Source organism: Neophocaena asiaeorientalis, unplaced genomic scaffold, assembly GCF_003031525.2.
Source record: "Neophocaena asiaeorientalis asiaeorientalis breed wild unplaced genomic scaffold, Neophocaena_asiaeorientalis_V1.1 scaffold164, whole genome shotgun sequence".
NCBI lineage: Eukaryota > Metazoa > Chordata > Mammalia > Artiodactyla > Phocoenidae > Neophocaena > Neophocaena asiaeorientalis.
Window position 1 is genome coordinate 502032 of NW_020173727.1, and position 22335 is coordinate 524366.

The 22335-nt window shown below is 44.4% G+C and overlaps 1 protein-coding gene across 1 annotated transcript in view; it reads left to right on the top strand.

Annotated features, from left to right (window-relative positions):
• Positions 1–22335, top strand: part of BMPER (BMP binding endothelial regulator) — a 252693-nt gene that overhangs the window by 16050 nt on the left and 214308 nt on the right. The window contains exon 3 of the mRNA XM_024750771.1: positions 14919–15018. Within this exon, the coding sequence (XP_024606539.1) occupies positions 14919–15018 (100 nt within the window). The remainder of the gene's footprint in view (positions 1–14918; positions 15019–22335) is intronic.

Genomic DNA, 22335 nt, shown 5'->3' on the forward strand with positions numbered 1-22335 from the left:
CCCCGATCAGGAGAGTATAAAGTCAAGCTGACAAGGTTCTGATTCATGGTGCCTTCACGTAATTCTGGTCACGTTGCTAAACGATTTTCCATACTTTTAATGAGAATCCTTTTTAAAAAAAGTTCCTTTTGTTTTTAAATTAGCCTGGCATTCCATTGTTCCAGGGTTCCACCTTTATCATTTCCATCTTTATTATTTTTTACCATGTTATTTTCTTTCTCTGTTATTATCTTGGCGTTTCCATGATGTCACCACTCCCCAAGTTTTGTGTCTTGTTTTTCTCAGTTTCAGTTTTTCATTCTTGGTCCCAGCCTGATAATGAAATGCACAAACAATTACAGTGGGGTGGTGGTTCTTCCTACACACCCCATGTGGGCCAGACATTTGAGGGATGGACAGTCCAGTGGGGAACTCTGTGGAGGCCAGAGGAGGACCATTTGTGATAATGACCAAGCGGTGGAGAAAAGGATTGCTGGGAATAGCTAAAGCACTAGCTAGAGCAGTGCCAAGCACCCAGGTAGGGGTTTAGTAAATATTTTTCACTAATGATGGCGTGCTGATAGCATTTAGCCTGGTGGAGAGAATGCCCGGGGGGAACTTTAACGGCCTTCAAGTACGTATTTATGGGAATAAATACGATGTTGAAAGGACAGACAGGAGTACAAACCCCAAATTTGCAACATAGCCTCAGTTCCAGCTTCTCCGCTCGCAGCTCACTGCCTCTCGTGCACTTTCAGAGTGAGCCCCAAGGTGGTTGTGGGGTCTTGGCTTCCCTGCTTCTTGGCCAGTGCCTGCCTGTGACCGCAGGCCTCTTCCCTAGATCTCTAAATCCTAGTTACCCTGCTGTAAATGAGATCACACTCCTAGCTTGGAGCCACGTTTGTTAGGATCAGAAATTGAAAGCAGGGTCGTACCATGGACTCTGTTCATTCCAGGGTTTTGGCTTTAGATCTTAGTACAACTGAGAAGAAAACTTAAAATGAGGGATTTGCCTCTTCCTTTTCTTTTTTTACTCCTAGGTGTTTAATGTTCTCTCACTCCCACACCCACCTTTAACACTCATCTACCATTTGGTCACTGGTCTCTGGTAGGTCCAAGCTCCCTTAGGACGCGGGTCCTAGAACTTTTCCTTGGCATTCTTAGATCTTCTAGGCAGTCAGCATTTTCCTAAACTTGAGTCTGTTCCCTTGGAGATGTAGCTTGGCAGGCATGGTGGTTATTAGCACTGGGGGTAAAGAGTGGCCAGCAGTAGCCAAGACAGCATCTCTTGTGAGCCTTAAATGGTGGACAGCGATAGCTGTCCCGAAGCATCTCGGTCTGTAGGTATCTGACACAGTGGCAGGTGCTGAGAGAAGGTGACCTCTGGTGGTCACTGGGTTAATGTAATAATCTCAGCCAGCGATCGTGTACAGTTGTGGGCATTTGTGCCTGTGGGTGGGTGTGGGTGTGTATAAGGACTTACACATATAGAGATCTCTCAGCACTTGAATGTTGGGTTTATAAGAATTTTGTTTATTTGGCTACTCTTTTTTAGACCTTTTTATGCTGGGTCTTCCTTATCTTTTTGAACTTTAAATATTGGAGGACCCCAGGATTCATTCGATCAAGACGTTTCTCTATTTACACTCCTTCCCTAGGTGATTTTTATACAGATTCATGGCTTAAAAAATACATATATGCTGAAAGTTCCCACATTTATGTTCCCAGTTCCCTTACCCTTCAAGTGCAGACTCGTAAATTCAAATGTCTACTTGGCACCTCCAAGCATCTCAAACTTAAAATGGCCCAAACTGAGATCTCATTTTCCACCCCTCCTCCAAATCTCTTTTCCCCCAGCCAGCAATGTCAGCTGCACTGCTCCATTCTCTTAGGCCATCAACCATGATGTCCTGGACTCCTCTTTCTCTTACATCCTATATTCTATCTACTAGCAAATCTTGATGGCAAAACCTTGAAAATATATCTGATAATATCTAACTATCTCCATGATCACTTTTGCCTCTGGACAATATCTTATCAAGCAGTGGCCACAGAAAACTATACATCCCATTTTTTTGCTTATTTACAAAACATCCCGCAGTGGCTTCTCAGCTGACGTGGCATACAGTCTGAAGTCTAACTACAAGGCCCTGCCGGATCTGGCTTCTGATGCTGTCTCTGGCCCCACCCCCCAAAGCATCTTCCCCTCCTGGTCTGCTACTCCGGCATGATCCCCGGCACCTTCTCAACAAGGGCGTCTGCTCTTTCCTGTCCCCGGAACACACTTGTTCAATATATTTACACATTCTCATTTCTTCACTCTGGCCTCTGAGGAAATGTTTCCTTATTAGAGGGCCTTTGTTCTGACCACTGTTCCCCAATAGTACACACCCTATCATTCAGTTCCTTTGTCCTGCTTCCTTTTCTCCAAAGCCCTCATCAGCGGCCACTGTGTCACGTGTGTCTTTGTTTCTTGAAGGCCTCCCCACTAGAATGTCAGCTCTGTGAGGATGTAGACTCTCCCGTTCATGCTGTATCCCAGGGCCTGGGACAGTGCTGGGTCCTTCCAGTGCGTACCTGTATCAGTTGGATGACTGAGTATATGCCGTGTTTAATTTAATTTAATTTTAAGATTCAGTTTAATTGAATCAATTAGTTTTTAAGTAATGAATTCAATTAATTAATGGCGTGTAATGTTTTGATTCTATAATTTGAAAATCTAATTCTCTTCCTCGAAAATAAGTTATGAATTTGCCTTTCTACTCTAAACGCTGCTTTTTCTGTAATGAAGACTTGCCATTTTCATGACTCACGTTACTTTGCATATTAAGTCGGATGGTGGGGAAATTGTACAGATACACTGACAAAGATGAAAAGCTATCTCCAATGAACCAAATAAAATTGTAGTAAAGTATATAATACGCAATAATAATTATAAAATAAAATGTGTCCTATGGAAAACTGGTTTTAAAAGTAGATATTACTGCTCACACTTGGTAGCATAATGAAGATTGGTTTTGTAATGTAAATTAAAATTCAGTATGCTGGTATTTTACACTTTATCTAAAACATATTATGGAAGAAAGAGTAGCAAAGTGTGTTAAATATTACAATTTCGTAGAGCAAGCAAAAAGTGGCACAAAGTATTTCCCACAATATGCATAAGACAGGCTGCTCTACTGTAGGCAATGCCCAGTCATGTCACTGCACCTACCTTGGAGGGCACTAGGATGGCATCACTGAAGGAGATCCCTTCTGAGGGCTGTCAAATCCCAAGGGTCTGACATAGGTAGGTCTAATTCTGTCTCAGTGAGAGAACTGTATGCCAAAACTTTTCTGAGGCTCATTCAGTGGCCCACCTAGTGTCTGAAGAACAGGAGGATTTGAATGATCTCTGGGAGTTTATGGCTGTGGAATTTGGTTGAAACAGACCTTCGCCTCCTCTGAACTCATGACTAGGACTGCATCCACTCACGTTGCAGCATGTGAGGTGCTTTTGCCGTGTTTATGCTCTGGCCCCTCTCCCTCTTGGACTGGAAGCTCTTCTAGGGCAGAGGGTGGATCTGATTCATATGTTCTGTTCTCAGCACAAACCTGGCACAGTGCCTGGCCCATGGCAGGGGCTCAACAATATTTGTTAAACAGATCCATGGATTTTTATTCAGATAGATTTGAATTTTGTGGTGCAAAGGTTTAACCTACAGAAAAATCCAAGTTCATAGCCAAGATGTCACATTTTTAAAGACCATTTGTGTTCTGTTGATATTTTTGTCTTATTTTAGATGTTAAAGCTTCAGAGAAATTGTCCTATGATGAAACCCTTTAAAAAAAGCAATGATGAAGGGTAATAATCATGGCCAAGCATTGCTTTTTTAAAATGGGGCACATGTTGTGAATCCCTTTAGCAACAAGTTTATGTTAATGGTGTTTTATGGGTGACCGGTCATTTTCATTCCTTTATAACACCTTAATCAGAAAAGGATTACATGCAAAATTGGCATTTGTTGATTAATGAGTTTGAATGTGGAAGCTAGTGGATTAAAATTACATTCTAAACCTATGAAATAAATCTGTGGCTTCTCCAGTTCTTTCTGACATCTGCATGTGGCCCTTGGGGAAGACTTGGTGAAGAGAACATGCTGTTAATGGCCCTGGTGAATGAGTCAGACCAACCCTAGCTCCTCACAGGCTTGCCTTCCTATGGGGGATGCTGTCTGAGGCTGGTTTTTTCAGTTCTGTGAACTTCCATCTGGCCAGAGGACGCCTGCCCCCTTGCTCCCCTGCCTGACATTTGTCAGGCTAAGCGGCCACGCTCTGCCGTCAGTACCAGTGTGAATACAGCCCAGGAGCAGGGATGTTTCCATCACCTGATGCATCAGACAGCCCTTACCGTTATCAGTAGGCAGGACAGCAGGAACCAGCCCTAAAGTCTGCCATCCCAGGGGTCCCTTTGAAAGCCTCTGTGATTGCTGGTGGTCGGGGTCAATTGTACAGATGTCTTTAAAAGTGTCTCACTAGTGACCAGAAAGTTACTTTGTCAAGATGACAGATGGGCTGCGAGCCGTTCCTCTGCCCTGCCTATTCCCTGTGATGTCAGCTCCATTCACTTGTCAAGATCAGGTATTTTTGTAGCTCCCACCAGTGTGCAGGCTTTCATGGGCAACCCGTGAAAAATTTTTCTGTTCTCTTCTGTGCAAAATCTGCTCAGTATCTTGCTGTTGACCCACAGGAATGAGGGGGTCTTTGAGGACCTGGTGAGTCCCACCCACTGTGGGTGGAAGGCGCAGGGAGGAGACACCTACTGGCGAAAGGGCGACAGCCCTCCAAGGCTGGTCTTAGGAAGTGCTTTGTCACCACCAATCACCCTGGCAGGACACAAATGGGATGTAAGACATTCGGTTTCTGTGTTTTGGATGTGTTCGCTCTTCATTGCCAGAGAATCATCTGTGTGTACAATTAAAAGGGTCCATTGAGTTCACAGCTTCTTTGGATAGCTGGGGAGCCCAGCTTGTTATATTGTGATGAGTCAGAAAAGGGACTGCCGAAATAACATCTCCAGGTAGCCTTCCTTAACCACCATATCACGACCTTTCCTATGGAAGTGACTCCAATGTTATTGTTATTTTTAACTCCTTAACCCTCATTCCTTGCTTCCTCTGATGCCCCTGCCAACCTGGCCAGCAGCCTCTGTGCTGTCCCGGAGACTGGGAAGCCTGGCTAATGCCCTCTGATGTCGATCCCGCTGGTGGTTGGGGTCAGACCCCCATCCTCTTCTTGCTAGTTCTAAAGAACGCACCAGAAAGGCATAAAAATATTCACAGATTTTCACCCCACCTCCCTTTTTTGTTTTCTTCTGGGGCAGAGGAAAAAGCTGATTCATTACTTGTCATGTGCTGAAGGGTGCCCGTAGTGTAAAATAATCAACGGTCTTGGGAGAGGTAGCTGGGCCACTTGCACATGAGGCTGTATTACTTTTCAGCCTGTGCTCCCCTTCACCCTGGGTTCATATCTTCTTCCCGTGCAGGAGTCTGTGGATGTTTTCTCTGCAGCCCTGACTCCATGCCCCATCCCAGCTGTGTGAGTCCCTTTTGACTGGGAGGAGAAAAGGGTAGACTCGGGAATGTGGATCACATGCAGGAAGGCTGCTGACATTCACTCCTCAGTTCACATACCTGGCTCCCGTCCCCTGGCAGAAGGGGACACAGTCTACCCTCTGATTTTCCAGCCGGCTTCTGGGAGCCTGAGTGATGTCACAGAGCTGCATCTGCGACGGGATCCCCTGCACTCAGTCACTGGCTGCTCTGTGTTCAGTCCTTTGCAGTTACATTAATGTAGTGGTGCCAGCAGATCCCTTGCTTATACGATGTACGGTGTAATAAAAACCAGGCAGTGCTACTTTCTTTGGGCTCCTATTTTTATTTGGTGGTTATTTCTTTTGTGTTCTGCCTTCGCTAATGTTTTGGTTCTATTTCAAAATATGATTAAACAGAATGAGGAGCTGTTTGACACTCTGCCCTGTTTTAAATCAGAGCTGTACTTGAGTAGCCGGGACAGTCTAATGGCCTGTGTTCCTTTGTTCTGAGAGTTCCTTGAAAAGGCCAAAGAAAAAAAGCCAGACCTAAATCTTTAAATGGCTTAGGACCCCCAAACAATCCCTCCAACAAACTAAAGTCTGTTAAAAAATAATTGAAATGTTAGGTAAGTTAAATATAAAAAAGGGCCTCCTTATTAATCCCCCGTTGCTTCTGCTGGCACGTGTCATATTTTCAAGGTACAGTATCAGGAGAACACTGTCATTTAGTGACATATTAGGGCCATATATCATGAGAACATCGCCTTGGTAGAGGATACGGGTACTAAAAGACACGATTCTGGCCAGACAGAGCAACAGGGGGTCTTACTTCTTTTCTCCAACCCCTTGCACTCCCCCCCTGCCTTTTTCTTTAATCTCCCTCTGTGTTGCAGAGAAGTGAATTTCTTCATGGGATATGACTTGTTGCAAAATAATCGGGGGGCCCCAGTGGGCTTCATAAAGTCTTTTAAATGGCTGGGCTTCAAGGGCAGCTTTGTTCAGAGTTTGCACCATTAGCTGGGCCAGGGGAGGCCACGTTTGCCAGGGTCCAGGTCTCTGGGGTAAAGACTCGCCGAGCCTAGACTGGGGGAAGAAAGAATAACACTCCCAGATGGAGTGTGATGAATTGTGCGATGTTTTGCAAGATGCTTTCACATAAAGACTCCAAAAGTGTGGCTGTGGGATGCTGCCAGCCTCCTGGGAGAGTACCCCTCGCCCCCGCCCCGGCTCAATTCAAGGGAGAAACCTGAGGACTTGGAGGCTTTTGGTCCAGGCTCTGGTCTGTCTAGCAAATGACAGGGCACTCAGAGACTGAGACTTGTTTTGAGTTTTTAAGTCAGAGACATCATCTGTCTTTCCTCAAAGGCACTATTTTTACTCTTGTGTTCAAAATGAAATCACAAACTAAGGTTAATAATGGTCTGAAAATGAAGAGTGCTTAACAGAGGCAAACATTTAAATTTCTTGGCTGCAAGGAAGAGATGGCTCATCTTAGCCTCTATACCAAGCAGTATGCCATAGTGATGAAATCACCGATTGTGATATCAGCGATTCCTGGGTTTGAATCTCTGCCGTGGTGAAGCTGGGTAAGCCATTTAATCTCTGAGTCTCAGTTCTACCCATAAAATAGGGGTAAATCAGTGCGTTCCTCAGGTTTGTTGTGAAGGTTAAAAAGGACATAATACACAAAACGTGTTCAGCACAGTCTAGCAAATAATAGATTTTCCATAAATGTCAGGTGCTACTATTCTGAATTGTTCAGCAACCTGCCTGGAAAACTATTATTGCCACTTCATTGTTTGGTTAGAGATGGATCAGCCCTGTGACTTTGGTTATTGCAGGGATTTGCAAAAGTGGTGGCGATTGGGGAAGTGGTTCAGAAAGATCTGGAAATGTTACTTTACATTAAAAGCAAGGGCCATCGACCAAAGATATTTTAAAATAAACAGAAACATAAGAGACTTCATTGCCACAGACCTGTATTACAGGAAATGCTAAAGAAAGTTCTTTAAGCTGTAGGGAAATAATGAGAGGGAAGCTTGTATTTTACAGGAAGTAATGTAAAACATCAGAAATGGTAGATATCTGTATAAATAAAAAAGGCTATGTTTCCTCTCAATTTCATTAAAATACATGACTCTTTACAGCAAATAATAAAGTAAAAGCAAGGGCCATTGACACCTCCCACCTCTACTGACCTCAGATGCCTCCCACCTCTTGTACTGACCTCACTCAGTTGGGGAAGAGAAGAGATCTCACCTGGGAAATTTGGGTTATTTTCCCTATCAAACGCACTTTCTTCGCTTTAGAAATGGTTTTGTTAGTGTTTTTTAGACTTTCGTTGAGCTGAGAGACATGGCCCAGAGCCGCATATTTGTACACTAAGGCTTTGGAGTGTCCCAAACTGCCTTTCCTTTTTTTTTTTTTTTTTCCTCCGAGCTCTTTCTGTGCAGGAGTTATGAAGAAGTCAATTGTACTGTCAGTAACAAAGAAGAAGCAAGTCAAAGCTTAATTAAAATAATAAATCATCAATCACATTTACTACTGCCATTGGCAACCACTGAGCTATCTCAGTCTCTCCCCACCCCCTCTCAGCCCCCCGCCCCATGATTATTTTCTAAGAGATTAAGAACAGATTTTGTCCAGAGGAGACCAGCTGGAGCACGTACAAACTTGTGTTGTCTCCTTTCTGAGGCTCATGCTCCCTTGCAAAGGATTTCCCCGGACCACATGTTCCAGAGAGGGAATCACTTTACTTTTTGGATTCTCAAAACCGGTGACATCAATGAAGCCTGCCCCCTCTGGATCTTTTCTTTCAGTTTTTGTCTACATCTCTGCATTCTAGAACTGTAACGTTTTGCAGTTAGAGCTGTTTATTGGAGTTTTGGCCCATCCCTTCTGTGGCATCTTTCACAGGTTACCTTCTAACAGGGCAGGGAACATGGCGGGAGACCTCACATGTCCGCCCCAGGTGGCCTGTCTTTCCAGAAAATTTCCAGACTCGCTCAACTACATACTAATCTAGTCCTGAACTCTCAACGGTTATGTAGGAGCTAACCTAATTTTAATGTGATGCACCCATAAATTTTAATGCTGTGTTTTAGCAACTAACCTCCCTGGCTGTCCTCTTAATCCAGGTCTGGGGACCAGGTTCTCTTCCCAAGTTCATTGCTAGCTAGCTCTGAGGGACCTGAGACACTTAACTTCATTGTGTGCCACTCCTCCGACTGCAAATCTTAGGAAACCTGTGAGGATTAATGATGAGGATTAATGAAATAATGTCTGCAGAGCTCTTTAGAAGAAAAGTGCTATGTAAACATGAAGTATTATTCTTCTGTTTATGAGACATTTTATAATATTGCCTAGGAGAAATTGTGACTGGTGTTCGAAAGTACCATAAAGTTCCTTTTTCGGCTCTTTTGGGCCTGGAATTGGGTTACAATGGAGCACTTCAAGGAAAAATTGACCTCTTTGACTACATGTGTGGGGAGACCGGGAATTCCAAGGAGAATACATGCGCTGATGTTGGATCACCTTCCTCCTTGGGAAACTTGACGCAAAACATCTGTATTCCTCTGTGAGCAATTTTGAGACTCTCAAATAGTGAAACACTACCGTGTGGGCACTTCAAACAAATTCTGTAATAAAGAGAATTTGACTAAGGGTCTTAGTGTCCTATTTGCGCTCACTGACCATGATAGCTTTTGAGTCAAGGTGGAATTTTTTTTCTGTAGTTCTCACTTGGTGCCAGAAGTTACACAGCAGTGTTTCTGTGATCTGCTAACGTCTGATGTCTTGTCCCCTCTAAGCTCGTGTACATTTCTAGACCATAGACAGGAAGCTTGCTGCGTGGTTTCTTTCCTGTTCACACAGCACTGGGTGCAATGGCACATGGGCCAAGCCTTTGGTTCAGCTGCTTTAGAACTTCCACTCCTTTACTTCTCCGAGTCACTGTGCTGGGCATCCATCCCCTGACAGTAGCTGATGACAGAGGGAACGCCTTATTCAGAATTACTATGAGTCCAGCCCCATGGATATTTGCATTTTGATAGAGGAATCCATCTATAGGGCCCCTCCCTAAAAAAGACTACAGTGAGGAAATGACACAGGGGTGTGTGCATATATGCAGCAAGGCAGGGTACTCTGGAGGGTTTTTAATTTAGGAAAGAGAGTCACTTCTACCTCTTTATCCTCTCTAATGATATCACCTGGCCCATGTGCTTTATTGACATATTTTGTTGTTCATTTGGGGCAGAAAAAAATATTACAACTTCACGGCCTTCTTGATTTTCTGAAAAAGGATTTGGCACTTAGAATTTGCAAGTTCGCCAAATGACCGCTATTTGCCTCCAAGGCAGGCTTTGCTTTCATAAAAGCCAAGGATGGAAGGAAAATAACACCATCTTCTAGAGGAAGAGACTCATGTGGTCTGCCACCTTCCTAATATGGCTAATCACATGGAGGATCAGCAGGCAAGGCACCAGGTATTTTCATTTTCCTTATTTCGAGAGATTTGTGTTGCTGTTTCATAGTCTAGAAATACCGCATCTGCCAGCCGACGTTTCTCCCTGATCACTCTCATCATATCAGCTGCTGTGTTGTCCTCTCCAGATTTTTTATTTTATTATTATGCTTAAATATAAATGAAAGGTCAGGTAATACTTTCCATAGTCCATAATAGGATTGCGCCTGGAAGAATCTTAGAAAAAAAAAATATCTTCAAGACACTGGCTTGAAATAAAACAAAAACATCTCAAAAACCTTTTTTTTTTTTCTCGTTGAGAAAAGCAAACCGGAAAATCTCAGAATGGCGATTTGCTATCTTCTCTAACCAGCTGCCCCCCTCCTCCCCGCGCTCCGCGCCGCCAAATCAGCGAGAGATCATTTCCCTCCATGCCAGACACTGAAAAATGCTCAGGAGGCACTGGCGGGTCTCTTGGCACATTTCCTAAGCCCAGGGGACTCTGTGCTGCCATCTAGTGGCAGACCTTAGATACAGCAAGCTGGCTGCTGGAATCCTGTTTGAACTTGGCTGCGCCGGAGCTGTGGTTTGGCTCCCGTCCCTATAGAGCTTTGTTGCCAGCTATGTAAGTTTTTTTCTTTATTACTCCCTATGCCCCTCTTTTCTTTTTGTTTGTTGGCACTTCATTTCATGTGCCCCCAGAGGCTGTGTTTTGAATTTTGATATATTTGGTCTTTCTGAAAGGAGGCAATAGTGCAAACAGATGCCTTTGACAACAGGTAAATCACAGGCTGGCTGACCCTAGAAAGTGGTAAACATGGAGAGACGGAGACTGAGAATGAAAAATGTGATGGCGTTTATTACTCGTAGGCACTGGCTAGGTTGGTTTTTAAGAATGTTCTGACATTTTCCTCCAGAGCATTTTTACCACCATTTCTGTGGCTTAGATTTGGGGAGACTCAAACTCAGGTTGGAATCTTGGGGAAAATTTGCTTGGGGATGTGAGTCTGGCTGTCAGAGGTGTGATAGGCATAGATACCTATCAATATACAAAATAGTGCATCTTTCCTTGTTACCAGAAAACAGCTGGTGTTTGTAGTCCTTCCCGTGGTTGGTGATGACACAGCTCTTTGGAGCTATTCAGCTCTTGTTAGAGAGCTCATTTCACATATGTGGAACCACCTGGAAGGTATTAATCTCTCCTGGGGCCTTAGGACTATGACATTCTTTAGTTCTTGTGTGTATCCTGCATGCTGGGAAGTAGCAAAGTGCAGCATTTAAGCACGTGCCTTTGGAGTCGGACCTCTATTTGTATTCCAGATCTTCCTCTTGTGTGACCTGGGCAAGTTTACTAATGTTGGTTCCTCATCTGTAAAATGGGGATGATGTGGAATTTTTTTGTGAAATAACGCATATACTATTCTTAGCACAGAGCCTGATACATAGAAAGTGTTCAGTAAGTGTGAGTCAGTGTCAGAAAACATTTTGTGAATGAAAACGTGAACCAAATGAGCCAAGACCTTGAGTAAGAGCAGAGGACACTTGGTGCACGTGGGGATGAGGCGGCCAGTGGAGAGGGAGTCCTGAAGACACGGCTTTGCGTGTGCCCCTTCTCACCAGAGCTGCTGGCTTGAAGACTAGTGTTTTTGTCTCTTGACAAAATCAGGGAAAGCAAAGCGAGTGGTCTTAATTAACCTGTGCTTGAATTTACTCGGTAGCTGCTGGGCTCAATGAAGAAGATGGAGGAATCAGCCTCTCACCAGCGATTCTCTGCAGTTTTTCTTTCTTTCTTTGAGGGCCGGGGACTCTGAGCTTGTGCTCTATATCCATGCAACCAGGCAGCTGGGAAATGATCAGGTCTGGCAGCTCTGTACCAGCGTGACCCTTGGTAGATATAAAAAAACTCCAAGTGTTATCAGAAGGGGGAAAAAAACCTCACTAAACCTACAGCTAAGGTTTAGGTTTATTTCTCTCTGTGCGAGTGTGTGTGTGTGTGTGTGTGTGTGTGTGTGTGTGTGTGTGTGTGTGTGAGTACACAAAAAATTCCAGAAGTGAATCTACCAAGTCATCTGGTTGAAATAAATTTTCTGCTGAACTATAATTACGAGCTATTTATTATGGATCTTGGGATCTTGCTATGGATTTTGATTGGCTGCTAGGTTTCTAATTTAGCAAAGAATTCCTATATGTAAGAGACTGTGTGTCTTCCTATACATTAGACCACAAACTTTGACTTTACACCCACTCTGACTACTGTTAGAGTTTTTACTTCCTTGTGTCTGAGGAGTCTTCCTTTCAGAGAGGAGATGCACTTGGGGGTTGGGGGGTAGCTTTTCCTTAAGGCTGCAGCCAGCTTTGCTGAATGCATAAAGCCGAGGTAACAGATGCTCTGAGGTAATGCCCTGGGTGGGGCAGCTGGTATCAAACTATGGCTTTGAGTAACTGCACTTTGCAAAGCTAAGTCACTGCTCATAATGCCAAGCAGCATAGACACCTGATCGTTGTTCTAGATTACTTTGGTGGTGGCAAAAGGGCACTATTAATTTTTAAGGATATACCTCTTTAATTTGAATTGTGACCATAACTATGTATTATGTTTGTATTTAAGAAGAAAATATGAACATAACTCAAAGGGCCATGACTTACAGTGAGTCATGATGCCACCATTATTATGAAGAAGAGAGGGTGAGGGAAGGAGAGTTGCAGGGCTCGGAGCCAGGATACCTGGGTTCATGTTGCAGGCAGCCGTTCACTCCGGGACTGTGGACAGCTCCCGAGCCCACCTCAGCCCCGCTGGTACTAAGAACGCTCCCCGCACAGTGGTGGTTCTCAGCCTGGGCTGCACACTGGAATTACCTGGGGAGCCTGGTCCTGAGATAAATCAGATCTGAGCTTCAGGGAATGGGAGACAGTGCCAGGCTTTGTTAAGAACTGCACACGGGTTCTGATTAGCAGGCAAGGGTGAGGATCACTGCTAGCCCTATGAGAACCTTTATCACATAACACACACCAAAAAGGGGGAAAGAAAAGGAGACTGGATTACTCAGGTCAGCCACACCTTACAATCAGACACCAATAACCAATAAACGAAGAAACAGAAGGTCTGCACACCAGCCCTGCAGGAGTGGGTACAGTGCTGAGAACTGATGCTCGCTCTTTGAGTGGCCAGGCAGGTGTTGGGACGGCCCCATCAGTGTGTTTACCACATTGGCCTCGGTAATGATGGCCATTTTCTATGTGGGGGCATTTGAGCAGCACCGATCGGGGTGGGCTCATTATTCCCATGCTTCAGTGGCCTTGAAAAGCCATCAGCGCAGTGAGACAACAAGACTGTGTAGAAATAGAGCTGTTGGAATGGCGAGGCTCACCTGTGCCCAGGCTCCATATACCTTACTCTGGGGGAGGAGTGATTGGTGAGTTGGAGGGAGTGAGGTTCTGGGACTCTCGGAGGTTCTGCTCATTCAAAAAGGGAGGAGATGACAATTTGGACTCATTTTAGAATCATTTTAGCCCCTGGGAACATCTTGAGGGGCTCTGCAACTCCTAGGGAATTGGAGGGCAGCACAGAAGGTGACATGTTTTATCTGAGAACTGCTTTAGAGCTAGAATTTGGTGTATGGGCTCAGCTTGGACCCCAGGTCCCCGACACACACACACACACACACACACACACACACTCACACACCCCTCACCTCCTCACACCCCTCCTTGGTGCTTGAATAGAAGTGGGGAGATCTTCCTTATTCTTGACATTGAAGCATACTGGCTACACTTGTGAATCTTCCCAAGGTCACTGTCAGGGCTGAGTCAGGATTTCTCCTGCACATATTCCAGGAGGGTTCTGAATTCATCTCGAGGTCAGAGGGCTGGTCAGTTGCTCCTCTCTGATCTGTCCCTAAATCAGGCAATGAATGTGGCCATCCCAGCCTTAACTCAGGGTAGGGCGTGGGCATTGTACACATTTGTGAGCTCAATATTGAAATCCACCTCTGCCACTGCAAAGCTGTATGATCTTGAAAAAGTCATAGACCTTCTCTGAACAGCAGTTTTCCTGCTTATAAACAAGAGATAGTGATAATACTTATCTCACAGCATTTTAATAGGAATGAAAGCCACAGCACTTAGCATTTACTAGAACCTTGTTACAGCTCCAATTTCGTTGAAGTGTTGTGACATAGTATTTTTGGTTCATGTGCATCCTGTTCTCCAAACAGGTATATGCATCGTATTTGGATCTTCTTGAAGTCATTTTAATAGCTAACTTTTCAGGATAAAACCAAAGATGCAAATGCTCACCACACTGTCATTAGCATAAGTGCTAATATAATGCAGCTGTCCCACAGCTATAAAACACTGACTCCTGTGTCTCTGCTTGGCATAGGGAATATTATCTTTTCTCTTACTGAGCCGATTCAATACTCAACTTTGTCATTATTTGAGTTGGAACTTTAGATTGCTGCATTTTAATGCACTCTACTATTAAGGATTGTTGGACGGCTGTGTGCAAATATTTTTGTTCTCACGATGCAGTCCTAGCCCAGGTAGCCCAATGGGCAAAATATGATTTACACAAATATTATCATTTCTATAGTGTGTACTAAAAAGAAACCTTAGAGCAGGGCGGGAGAAAGCCTCTCTCTCTCTCGGAGTTCGGTTATCTAGGTTAAATTGGCTGGTAAAGAAGGGACTTTTCATCCCCTTTCATCTGCCCCTAATCTCAATCTATTCCTGGAAGGATATTTTTGTTCCAGAAAGAGCAAAATCTCATTTGCTATCACAGAGTTTTCTCGCCAAGATGAAGGCAAGATTGGAAGAGGGAAGCTAGGAAAACCTCAGCCGTGTGGTAGGATTCTGGGGATTCTGTTTTGAAGTTGATTTCAAATGTTTCTTGTCCTTTTTGCCTAGAACAAGGAAGTGACCTGTAAGAGAGAGAAGTGCCCAGTGCTGTCGAGAGACTGTGCCCTGGCCATCAAGCAGAGGGGAGCCTGTTGTGAGCGGTGCAAAGGTAATTTATGTCTTGGCTGCCTTTTCTGGCTGTTCCTGCAGGCATTTTAATTTCTCTTTCTCTCACCTTTCTCTTCACTCAGCTCTTGGCTTGGGTGCAAGTGGGTGTTGGGAGGGAAGCTGCTGTGTGTGTGAGTGTTGGGGGGTTGGTAGTAAGGGGGGTCCTCCTAGTGGGGGATGAAAGTATGGCGAGCATCTACATCGTTGGTTTATTTTCTGAGGCAAATTGTTAAAATGCCACAGAAGAGATGTAAACGTGATGCCTCTGCAGGTTGGTACCCACGCACGCAAGCCTGTTCTGTCACGAAGTTTCAACACTCAGTTTTTCGAGGCTCTACGCTCGCCCTGCCCACCTCTGCCAGAGGAGTCTTTTAGACCAATTTTTATCATTTTGGTCCCTATTAAAGTTGTTTCTTTCCTTCCAAATGAAATCTAAGTCCTTCCCTTTGTCTTTGAAGCATCTCTAAAACGCATCTCTAATCTCTTACTCCACCCCCATCTCCTGTGGCCCTCCTCTTTCAAACACACTGTTCTAGGTTGCCTCTGCCTTAGCTCAGGTCTCTCCCCCAACCTGCCCAGATGCTGCCTGTGCTCAAGGTCGCCCAGCCCTCATCTGTCACTTTCCTGGTTAAGTTTCCATGGCATCCATGGCATCCAGACGTTCACACAGATACTTCAGTGATGTGCGTTTTCATTGTCTTGTTTGCATTCAGTAGACCCTCAGCTCCTCAGGACAGGAGCCAGGTCACGCTCTGATGTCACCTAGTGTATGTCAGTGTATGCAGTGTGGTCCCCCAGAGGTCAAAATGAGCACAGTGGTTCAGGATGTGGGCTCCGGAGTCACACTGCCAAGTCCAAATCCAACAGTCCTGGGTTGCAAAGAGATTTCTCACCCTGAAGATGCATCCTGCGTCGCAGAGTGTTCCCCAAAAGTTCATGTCCATTAGGAACCTCAGAATGTGACCTTAATTGGAAATGCGATCTTTGGAGATGTAATTAGTTAAGATAAGGTCATACCGGATTAGGGTGGCTGCAAATCCAGTATGACTGGTGTCTTTATATGAAGAGCAGACAGAGACACACAGAGAAGGTGGCTGTATAACAAGAGGGGCAGGTATAGATGCCTGGGCTCTGTTGCTGAGATTCAGATCTGGGGCTGGGGGCTAAGGCATCTGTCTTTTGAAGAAGCTCCCAGGAGATTTAATGTGCAGCCTGGGTGGGAACCTCTGAAAGAGATCTTGACCAGGTGATTTCTACCCCCACAGAAGAATATCCTTTTTTGGAGCTGCAAAGGGGAGGCTCCCTTCTGTAGAGCTCTCAAAAGGAGTTCCATAGGCTCCCTTCTGTAGAGCTCTCAAAAGGAGTTCCATAGAAACCAAGTAAACTAAAGCGCCATTTCTAGTGATAACCCACAAGTCTCTACGCTCAAGGAGGACTTTGAACTTTTCAACGCACACTATTATATGAAATCCACACATCAAGGATTAATGCCAAGTTGTTTGTGAGTAACTATAGTTATTGTAGTTACTATTTATAGACTTAAACTATAATGTTTAAGTCTATAAATAAATAAGAGGCAGAGGTTGGAGTTGTGTTGCCTCAAGCCAAGGAATGCCTCGGGTTACGAGGAGCTGGGAAAAGGCCAGGAGGGTTCTTCCCTAGAAGCTTCAGATGGAGCATGGCCCTGCCAACACCTTGATTTTGGACTTCTACTTTACAGAACTGTGAGAGAATAATACATTTCTGTTGTCTTAAGCCTCCAAGCTGGTGGTAATTTGTCACAGCAGCCTGAGAAACTAATACCCCAACGTTTTCACTTGAGCAGGTAGAGACATGGAACCTCTTTCTACCCGAGTTCCCTCTCCTGTTAAATGAGGATAATAATTGTGTCGGAGGGAGCTAATGGCGAGACACAGTCAATGTGTTTAGCAAAGTGCCTGGCAGTTAATATAATATAGTAGGTGCTCTGTAAATACCTGATGGACTTGACTATAAAAATGCGTCTTCCAAAAAAAAAAAAAAAAAAATGCGTCTTCCAAAGCCTTTTGGAGCAGGAGAAATTAACCATTTACTTCTCACCTCTTTCCTACGGAGTTGGGAGGCAGATGTTTTACTCACATGACTTCTGAGAGCTATTGATGCAAGACCTGAAATAGTAACTTCTTAGGAGTCTCCCAAGCTGATGGTCAGATAAAGTAATTACAGTTAAGAATACATTACTGGGACTTCCCTGGTGGTCCAGTGGTAAAGAATCCGGCTTCCAATGCAGCAGTCGTGGGTTCGATCCCTGGTGGGGGAACTAAGATCCCACGTGCCTCGGGGCAGCTAAACCTTCGCACCACGACTACTGAGCTTGTCCGCTTCAACGAGAGAACCCATGTGCCGCAAACGACAGTGCCCAGGTGCCCTGGAGTCTGCGGGCCACAACTAGAAAGAAGCCCGCGCGCTGCAACGGAAGATCCCGCACGCCTCACCACAGATCCCACGTGCCGCAACTCAGACCTGATGCAGCCAAAATAAATAAATAAATAAAATTAAATTAAAAAAGAAAAGAATACATTACTGAGCCAATGTGTGTCTAAGTTATTGTTGATTCACCTTAAAGAACCTCTTCTATTTAATTCTTTATTTTTTTTACGGCTGATTTGCCATCTTTATCTTGCAAGGCTGCCTCGCCAGTGAGAGATGAGTTGGATGCTACAGGGCGGAAGCAGAATGTGTGAAGGAACAATGCCCGAGGCATTAGGTTCATTTCCAGTTAACCGTAGTACAGGAGGGCACTTTGGGTTGCTGTAGTGTGTAACCCACTTTCCTTCTTGTCCTGCTGTTTCCTTTATCATCATTCTTTCCTTTGATCATCCTAATCTTCCAAGGGAAAATGATACTTGTGACAAATACATTTCATGAGTATTCTTTTTGAGCTTAAGATGATAAAGTCTCTTCAAAGTAAACTGGACCCGAGAATAGACCAGTGAATTCAGCGCCCTGAGTGCTCTTTCTGACAGTAAAGTCCAGGCCTTTTGGGGGAGATCAAAATCCCCAGCCTGCCCTGAGGTGGACCTTCCTGAGACAGACTCCTGAAAAGTGCTGACTTGTCAGGCTGTAGAGGGGGCTCTTAAGATGCCCCCTTCATTTTCTCTATTTCTACTCCATAATACAGTTTTTGTCTCCTGTGTTTTAAGGGACACAGTTGTATTTGCACTGGTTTATTTATGTTTTTCTGATTAGAATAGTTACATATGCTCATAGAAGAAGCTTTTAAAAATAGGCTAAGGGCTTCCCTGGTGGCGCAGTAGTTGAGAGTCTGCCTGCCGATGCAGGGAACATGGGTTCGTGCCCCGGTCCGGGAGGATCCCACATGCCGCGGAGCGGCTGGGCCCGTGAGCCATGGCCGCTGAGCCTGCGCATCCGGAGCCTGTGCTCCGCAATGGGAGAGGTCACAACAGTGAGAGGCCCGCGTACCGCAAAAGAAAAAAAGGCTAAACTGTGGAAAAGCAGAAAATAAATTACTCATAATCCCACCACCCAGTTAACTATTTAATTAACTATTAAATAGTTAATATTCGATATATATTTTCTGCATTTTTTTCCCCATGTCGAAGTGTTTACCTAGTTGATATCTTACTATTGAATTGTGTTATTGTTTTTTTTTTGCTTTTTTTTTTTCTTCTCCCACTTAACATCAGGGCATAACATCTTCTCAACTTGTTTGGAAATACTGTCCTTAATGGGCACATAAGATTCTGCGTGGGAACGTACCAACATTCATTGGGTCATTTCTCCATTCCTGGGCATTTAGGTTATACCCTGGATTTTAGCACTGGGCAAGGGTAAGTACAAGAAGCTGAGACCAAAGAACGTGTGCAGTAAAGGAATAACGACCAAAAAGGGAGGATTACCTCCCTTTTTGGGAGCATTACCTGGGTAGAGAGGAGATCTTGGTGTGAACCCAGAAACCACTCTGGATTTGGCCTCCCAAGGAATCTGGGTAAACCTCTCCTCCCCATCTCGTGTCCTCTGATCACACAGTGGAACAAGGACAGCAACAAATCCTCAGTATGGTGCAGATACTCTGAGACAACCGCGGCAGCTGTGCTTCTCCTAAGTCCTCTTCCAACGGGCGTGCTCTGTGCTAACACTGGAGGTTTTAACTTTTACTTAGAATGATTCAGTGAGGAGTCATAGTAAAGAGGAGTTTGTTGATAATACTTTATTTTAGAGCAGAATGATGTCCAGGCAAGATTATCTCAGGGTCAATTTTGTTTGTTTTTTTTGCGGTCGACGCATACATTTGACTGTGCTAAATCTGTAACATGAAGCCCATTTTACAGATGAGGAACTGCCTTAACGATTTGCACTAAGTCACAAAAAGTTTGCAATGGCTAGCCAGGACTCGCACCCTGTTCCTACAGACCTGGGGCCCTGTGCCTGGCAGGGGAAGGGCCTGGAACACCCGCGGGCGCTCCCGATCCACAGCCACCGCTGCTCTTGCTCTCGGGGACCCTGTGCCGCGCTGGCAGCGACCAGCGCCAACCGGTAGGAGGAGGAGGGAGGCGGGATGCGGGATGCGGGACATCCGCTGGGGCCACACCGACTTCCGCCGGCGACTCCGGGGCTCCTCCCACCAGGGCTTCCCGCCTCCGGAACCAAGCCCCCTTCTCTGCTTCCGGGGCGGGTCCGGGAAGCGGATTCAGGGCGTTGAAGGGACCTCAAAGCCCCTCCGGCCAGTTAACGCAGGGTGACAGGAGAGCTGATGGACTTAATTCTCCTGTATTTTGAAAGTCATTTGCATTAAGAGGTACCCCCTTATGCTGTTTTTAAAGCTGATCACCAGACAGATCCGGCATCTTGTAAAGGTGAGCAAAGTACGTACCTAACCTGGCAGAATGGGTGAAGGGTGTGGGTCTAACAGGCTTCCCAGCAAAGACACGCCTTCTAGAAAACCTTTCTACCATCAGCAGGCACACGGGAAGGGGAAATCTAGTATTGCTAACCGGATGGAACAATAGTCCAAACCAGTTGCTTTGAGTTTCCCTGGAGTATTGTTTGTGTTTGTTTGTTCTTCCTCTTACCTGAGGGAATTGTGAGTGTAAGCAGTGTTTCTCAAAATGCAGTGGACCAAAGACTTACCTATGATAATGCAGCTTCCTGGGCCTTGCCCAGTAATAGAAGTATCTGAGATACTGATCATCTTCATCAAAACTGCAGGGGCTCGAACATATATATAGTCCTTATGCAGGGCCAGGCACTGGATCTTCACAGCCTGCTGAGGTAGGTACTATCAAAGCCCCGTTTTACACATGAAGTGGTGGCACTGAGAGCCCCAGAGCGACAGAGCTAGTAAATGACAGCGATGGGGGACAGACTGGTCTCACCATTAGGCTTGCAGGCCTGCTGTATCACAAGCTCTGCCCCCGGTTCCCTGAGTCTACATTTTCAGGTCACCACCGGGACTCTCATGGGGGCTGAGGCTTGAGAACCACTGCTACCAGTTAAAGAAAGGAAAGGAAGAGGGAAGGTGGGCCTTTTTCATGAAGGAATGAGAAGCACATCTGTGAGAGGCTCTTGGTCGATATCTGCCCTGGTCAGTGCATCTTTGGGGTGAAATCTCTTTGCCCCTCGTAGCTGTGATCCTTTGCTCTCCTGCTATTTTGAATTTTTTTTTTTATCATTAGAATGATGGTATAAAAAAGAAAGAAAAGTAGATAATGACCAAGAAAATGTAACTCAAATGTTGAAGTGCTGGTGAATGGTTATCAAAACTCTTCCTAGTTATTCAGTTGTGTAAATAAATGGCGGGGAGGGTGGTGGGACTTGAGCCCCAAGAACTGGCAAAGGACTTCCCATCATTTGCTGAAACTTTTTTTTTCTTTTCCAACTTCTTTCTCTTCCTCTTTCCCTTCCTTAGCATAATTATTTTCAATTTTAACTTTATTTTAACTATTGATATAGTAGCTATCTCACTACTGCATCAATACATTACCATACTAAAAATTTAAACAAGGGAGTAAAGTCTTTTCTGAGCTACAAAACTCCACTCTTTTCAGAAATAACAACTGTTATCAATTTATTGTGTCTTTCCCACACCTTTTCCAGTTTATTACGTATACACACATTTATATATAATTTTGTGTGTGTGGTTTTATTTTTACATAAATGAAATTAAATAGTAATTATTCTTTCACAGTTTGCTTTTTAAAAATATCTCTACAGTAATATGATTTAGGAATTTTCCCATGCCAGTTCATGCTTTTTAGTTGTGTGGATCCCATAGCACAGACGTACAATAATTTATTTAACGTCTCCCTGTTGATAGACATTTAGACTTTCAGTTTTATGCCAAGCTACAGGGAACCAACTTGCCATTCTTGCTGTGCCCCAGTGTGTCTGATGCTCAAAGACAAACCTGGAAATCAAAGTGCTGTGGGGAGAGGCATGCACAAGTTAAATTGTAATTGCCTCCAAAAGAGGCAAGGCTAGTCTCCTTTCCTATTCCTTTGAGAGTTTTCAAGCCTTTCTTCCTAAAAGATTATGATAGACTAGAGGAGAAGTTGGTATTATACTTAGCAACATTTAGGCAAATCAGCTGCTTTTGCCTTAAAAACTTGCGCACATAGCCACGTTGCCCATACACTGCCCATAGAGCCAACTGTTTATTTGAGACTGCCACATGCACACTCCTATCCCAGTTCTTTCCTGTTCTGGGTTTCTCCCATGTTACAAGGGATATTTTCCTCCCCCTTTCTGTGGTTTTGTGAGAAATGGTATCAAGTTCCTTTTAAAGAACCTAACTGAGGGTCAGCAATTCTTTTCTGTTTTTCAGTGAAAGCACTGACAGTTGTCAACAAATTAAGACTTGAATGGTGGTATTTTTGCAAAATTTCACCCAATGAACTGAATTGCAGTAACAGAATCAGTTAACTAAGTTTAGAATATAGGCTAGATGAAGAAAAGGGGACTGTTTTACATGCCTCTTATTTCTAAGAATGATTTTTCAATGAGAAAACATCATCATCCTCATTTTTATCATCTCAGTTATCAAGCATACTTCACATTTGAGGCATTTGAAGACTCTCTGAAGGCACTACTTTTTGTTTTGTTACTTCCAATAGGGAGAAAGTACAGAGAGAAGAAGGCCTCTCATCAGCTCATTCTTTCTTGGACAGTCTCTTAAGAAATTTGGGCCATTTAAAATCCCCATATTAATTTATGCTTATGTTTATATTCTATGTGTACTGATGTATATTTGGGAACACTTGTAATTGGTGTTCATAGTTTATTTGTAATTATGTGGAGTCTCGTTTCATTCCTTGAAATA